This window comes from Carlito syrichta, unplaced genomic scaffold (assembly GCF_000164805.1).
Source record: "Carlito syrichta isolate Samal-C Ts95f unplaced genomic scaffold, Tarsius_syrichta-2.0.1 Scaffold124069, whole genome shotgun sequence".
NCBI classification, from domain to species: Eukaryota; Metazoa; Chordata; class Mammalia; order Primates; family Tarsiidae; genus Carlito; species Carlito syrichta.
The window spans coordinates 360842-366702 of NW_007068165.1; the positions used below are offsets into that span (position 1 = coordinate 360842).

At 56.2% G+C, this 5861-nt stretch overlaps 1 protein-coding gene across 2 annotated transcripts in view; it reads right to left on the minus strand.

Moving 5' to 3' along the window:
- Positions 1-233: 233 nt before the first annotated feature.
- The window catches only part of RAB11FIP4 (RAB11 family interacting protein 4), a 15625-nt gene continuing 9997 nt past the window's right edge, over positions 234-5861 (minus strand). For both annotated transcript variants that reach the window (XM_021707769.1, XM_021707768.1), the window contains 4 exons: positions 4996-5133; positions 4760-4918; positions 3341-3484; positions 234-1945 (listed from right to left, as the gene is read on the minus strand). In XM_021707769.1, coding sequence (XP_021563444.1) covers positions 1829-1945; positions 3341-3484; positions 4760-4918; positions 4996-5133 — 558 coding nt within the window. In that variant the 3' untranslated portion in view covers positions 234-1828. The remainder of the gene's footprint in view (positions 1946-3340; positions 3485-4759; positions 4919-4995; positions 5134-5861) is intronic.

Genomic DNA, 5861 nt, shown 5'->3' on the forward strand with positions numbered 1-5861 from the left:
ATCTCCGAAGACCCACTCCTCTTGTCTCCTTTCTCCGCCTGCTGCTGCGCAGACCCTTGGGGGTCCAAGGAGACCGCATCCTAAGGGGCTGAGAGGCTCCCAGAAGACCAGCCCCCTTGCCTCATCTTCCTAGTGTGGAGGGCTCCAGAGTCCTGGGTCAGACTGAGGCAACCCCATTCTTTGTAGCATGTAACGAATTTCATACATAGGATCAGGAAAAAAAAAACCCCACAAAATCCAACGAAAGCAAAATCAATGGGAAGGGAATGAAAGCGGATCCTGGCCACAGCCCAGCCTCTGTCAAGCAGGGGTCACACTCAAGTCCCCAGCTCCCCCTCACTGCCCTTTCTTCTCTGCTACTCCCCTCCATACCACCCTCCAACATGCCCAAACCTTCCTTCTCACACTAGATGTGAAGAAAACATGGACCTGCCAGGAGAAAATAAGACCATACGTGTTTATATGTATTTGGGTTAAGGAAATGAATCACAAGCGATAAAAACTTGAGATAAACTGGAAAACTCTAAGGCAAGTACCATAGCTACTCCCAGCTCCCTAAAACAAAAGATTCCACTAAAAACCCGTATAGTGTGAATTCCCACCATGTGTCCAAAGGACGGAAGACAAAAGTTCTTGTCACTCTCCCAGGCACCTCCCGCCAGCACTGCGTGTCTCCCCTGGCTGAGAACCAAGTATGGGTGTGTTTCTGACAGCTGGAACAGAGGGGCCTTGCTGTCCCCTGACTGGAGCTCAGAGCTCAGATTCTGAAATCCAAAACCCACGTCTGCCATGGCCAGGCCACGTAGAGAGGCAAGTCTGGTGAGCCAGACAGAGGCCCATAAGATGCAGCCATGGGATGGGAGCTGTGCCTCTTTTGGGCCCATCTGTGTGTCTAAGACACAGCCATGGGACGGGAGCTGTGCCCCTCCCAGGCCCATCCACGCATCTAACATGCAGTCGCATCTAACATGCAGTCGTGGGACGGAAGCTGTGCCCCTCCCGGAAATTATCTCTTTAGTTGCCCAATGTCAACACCTGCCTTAGACACTCCATCCCCAACCCTCTTTTCTCCCTCAAGTCACACCCACATGAATGCTGCTTCGTTGTCTTAAAATCAAAACAAGGACAGAAAGGGGGAGGTAGGTCAGCAGGACGCGGGAGGGTATGGAGAACTCTAGAGTGTAGATGGCCCTGTGCCAGTCCCTCTGCACACCTGAGTCCTCTGGGCACTGTGCACACACGTTCAGAGGGCTGCTGGCCAGAGCACCCAGTGAGGACACCCCCGCACCCCGCAGGCCACCATACGCCCCTTCCTCCTCTCTGAATCTGAAAGGTGGCCAAAAGCTGGCGAGGACACAACTGTGGGGCATTCAAACTCCTAGAAAAGATTACAATTCTGCTCCCACTCCCAGGAGAGCAGGGGTGGGGTGAGAGAGCCCATCTCACTAGAGTTTATGTTCATCCTTATCCCCAGAGGTAGAATCATTTTAACCAGTACCTGAAACACAAGCTTCCAGTTCTTGTTATTACAGTAATTCCTGACAGCAGACCTTGACCCCCTTCCCACTTCCAGAATGCTCCGCCCCTTGCAAAGAGGCCACAAAGTGCACGGACAGCTAACTGTGCAGACGTTACGCGCAGCCGCAGCCCCACACTCACCCTTCGTTCGTGCACATGGCCTCCCCATATAGACACCAGGAAACAGAACACATGGTGGCCAGAAAAACATTTACAGAGTGAGTGTGAGGCCCGGCCAGGGCCTGCGTCTCAGACGGGGTCTGCCCCTTGGTCCTAGGTCCTGAGGATGCCCCGCAGGCAGCCCCACATCTTAGTGTTTGATCTCGAGGATGGAGGGGTTGTGGTCCAGGATGGCGAGGATGATCTTGTCCATGTACTGCCGTAGCCGGAAGTTGATTTCCTCCTGCTCCTTCAGGGCTTCCATCAGCTGAAGGGGGTGGAAAGACTGGTCAGAAGCCAGGACCGAGCAGTGCAGACAGAGCCCAGATTCCTGGGCTTGTGCTAGGGAAGAATGAGGATGGCCCTCAGGAGACCTGGGCGAGGTGGGCCCGAGACCAGCCCCAGCACTTGGAGCCTGTACAAGAGTTTAAGGCAGCAGCTCAGCCCCGCCTGGGGAGCATTAGATATGCAGATGCCCTGGCCCTACCCTGGAGATTACACTGTGATTGGTTTGTGAAGGGGCCCAGGTGTGGGTAATTTTTTGGTGAAGGTTGAGAACACTGGCCAAAGCCATTTATGATCAAGAATGACATCTGGACGGGCTCGGTGCTCAGCCTATAATCCCGCGCCTTTGGGAGGCCAGGTGAGTGAATAGCCTGAGCCTGTGCGCGGGTCTCCCGCCTGGGCAGCGAAACCTCATCTCTATGATAAATCAAAAAATCAGCTGGGCGTGGTAGCGCATGCCTGTAATTCCGGCTACTCGGAGGCTGAGTTGGAAGGATCGCCGGAGCCCAGCAGGTCGAGGCTGCGGTGGCCGGGAGCGGCCACTGCACTCCATCCTGGGCGACAGAGTGAGACTCCAACTCAAAAAAAAAGAATGACATCCAATGCCCCAGGCTCCCTAAAACAAGGGGGCTGGCTGTTTCCTCTGCCATCCCCTCACCTAGGCCCACACTGCCCTTCTTCAGGGCAGCTCCCAAGGGCCCTTGGGACATAGCTGATACTGGTCTCTGCCCCGAGGCTGGGGGCGGGGCACAGATCACTCAGGAGCACCTGGAGGCAGAGGGCCAGGTTCAGAGATAGAGTGCCATTCAAGCCATGTCGCAATGCTGCCGGGGCATTGTGGAGGCCTGACCTTTCATAGCCAGACCCCAGTGAACCCTGATGAGTAGGCTGTGGTACTAGAGCTGGGCCCCTTTTCTCTCCAGCTGGGTGAGCCTGTGTTCCAGCTTCCAGTCAGCAACCCCAAGTGTTAATAAAGCCTCAGGGTCTCTGGAGATGAAGTGACAACATGCAGCAAAAGCAGCTGCCCAAGGCTAGTTCTCTCCCCTCTGGGCCTGGGGGAAGGGAGTTGGGCCCAACCTGGACTCACATGTTGATGAAGGTAACTGGCTCTGACTAGACCTGTGCTCCGACCAGCACGTGCAAAACTCAGAGGTGATTTAACATCTGCGGCCCCATCCCCCAGCTCTGCCTTCTGTCACTTGGAGTGGCTGTAGATGGGCCCAGATTCCCAGGACCCATCTGGTTTTCTTGCTCTGGGCCGCCTGGGGGCCATCAACACGACAGGTGGATAGGGTAGGAATCCCAGAGGAGGGGAATAGGGTAGGAATCCCAGAGGAGGGGGCCAGGTGCTGAAGCAAGGGTCGGTGGACCTGGTTACCTCATCGCGTGAAGCTGTGTCTATTTCCGCGGCCAGAGACTGGGCTTTGGTCTGGGTGGCGAAGAGATTCTTAGCTTCGTAGAGGCTGAGGCTCAAGATCTGTCCATTCAGGTCATCATTCTGATCCCGCAGCTTATAATTCTCCTATGGAGAGAAGGATGAGGGTGCCCTCAGCTCCCACCCACCACCCCCGATTGCCTTGGGCACCATCCCCTCAAGCGTGCATCGCGGTCAGCTCAGGAGGCCACAGAGGCTGCAGCATTTGCCAGGCACTGGGGGTAAAAGAGCTGGGTCCCGGCCTGGGGGCCTGGTGTCCTGGGAATTCACAGGACTTTGAGGAGGAGTTACGGCCCATCTTCTCAGGGTAGCTGTGTGTGCAGGCAAGAACACGGATCCTGGCCCTCCTTCCTCCCTGGGCCCCAGTGTGGCAGCTCAGCTTCCTACAGTTGTTGAGGCAAAGTAGAGCTCTGGGCTCTCCAGGCAGGCAGGAGAGTTCCACTCCTTGGCTTCTCCTGTAGCCAGGCTCCAGCATCCTGCTTGGGCTGTGTCCAAGGCCCCTCCTTCTGAGTACAGCTGGCCCCACAGTGCCCTGCCCAGACGCCGTGCACCAGCCTCACGCTCTGACTTTTGCCAAAGGCCCCTGATGCCCACACTTGGGACACTGGAAGCCTCCTACTAGAAGGGGAGAAGGACTGGGGTTTAAGGACTGTGAAGGGAGCGGTCACTAGCACCTTTCTCTGAAACAAACTGAGAGATGCAATTCATGCTGCAGAGTCCTCTGTCTGTGGGGGGGAGGGCTTTATTGACACCACTCCCTCACTCAGTCACTGCCCATTCCTGGTCTCACTCCCCCAACCCCGACTAGAATCCAGTTAACAGCTCCTGGGAACTACTTGAAATGGAACCTTGGCCTCAGGGTCCGCTCCTGCAGTCAGGCACTCATTTGCAGCTGGGTATAGTCTCATTTTCTACCCCAGGAACCAAGCAGGATGGTAGTGTTTGTTTCCTTAAATGGACACAAGGGAAAGCTCCTCCGGTTTCCATGAGAGGTTGCCTAGAGGTGACTCGCTTTTCCGGCACTGTGAAATAGGATGACTCAGGTATAGTGGTGTGTGCATGTGGTTCCAGCTACTTGGAAGGCTGAGGTGGAAGGATCACCTGAGGCCAGCAGGTCGAGGACGCAGTGGCTGTGAGTGTGCTACTGCACTTCAGCCTGGGTGACAGTGAGACTCTGACTCAGGAAAAAGAAAAAAGAAATAGGACAACAATCAGCCCTGACCATCAGGTAGTCGAGGAACTGACATGGTGGAGTGCGGGAACAGTGCTATGGTTCTGGGCTCCCCCTTGTCCCTGCACAGGAAACCCACGCGGCTGGCTTGACCCGCTCGCCCCACTGAACACAGGGCTCCCAGGGCCCACCTGCTTGAGCCGCTTGACCTCGTGCTCCAGCTCCACCTCACGGGCTCTGGCATTGAACTCGCCCAGGCCAGAGGCAGTGCCACGGCCCCTGCCTGGCCGCTCGCAGTCCAGCTTGTACATCTGCAGGTGTTCCAGCTCCTTGCGCAAGTCCTCGATGAGCTGCGGGGAAGAGAGGCTGGTTGGCGGGGGCAGGGAAGCCGGAGTGGGGACTGGGCACCCTCCAGCCCAGGACCTACCTCCTGCGTCGCCTCCCGCTCCTTCTGGAACTCCAGGCGGTTCTGCCGCAGCTTATCCATCATGCGCTTATACAGGTCCATCTCGTCCTTGAGTCGCAGGCTGGTGTCTTCCAGCCGGTCGGACATGCGCTGCCGCTCCTGGGGGTAGAGAGACGGGTGGGGGGGGCAAGTTCCCAGGGAGGGGCTTGTTGTACCCCGGGGACCTCCTTGGGGAATCAGGTCAGCCACCTCGCCTGGCAAACGGTCAGACCAGCTCCCCTGGATATAGCCCACCAAGTCACGGCTTAAAGGAGTGGCCAGAGCCCTGCTGATTCTAGAAATACAGCTAAAAGAACCTCAGGTCAGCTGGGCACAGTGGCTCAAACCTGTAATCCCAGCACTTTGGGAGGCGGAGGAGAGAGGATTGCCTGAGACCAGGGGTTCGAGACCAGCCTGGGCAACTTGGTGACACCTTGTCTCTACAATAAAGTTTTTAAAAAATTAGCTGGGCATGGTGGCACACGCCTGTAGTTCCAGCTACTTGGAAGGCTGAAAGGATCACTTGAGCCCAGTAGGCTTCGGTGCCTGTGAGTGTGCCTCTACACTCCAGCCTGGGTGACAGAATGAGACTCCAGCTCAAAAAAAGACCTCCGGTCTCTTGAATCCTTCACCGCTGCTAGGTGGAGCAGGACTTCTTAGCCCACAGAGAGGATAACCTCTTTCTCTTCCTTTGAAGACTCCCCCCCATTGTACAAGCAAATGCATTCACTCTAGAAAACTTGGAAAGTTAGAAATTCAAAGCCGGGCTTGGTGGCTCAGCCTGTAATCCCCCGCCTTTGGGAGGCTGAGGTGAGTGGATTGCCTGAGCCCGCGGGTTCGAGACCTGC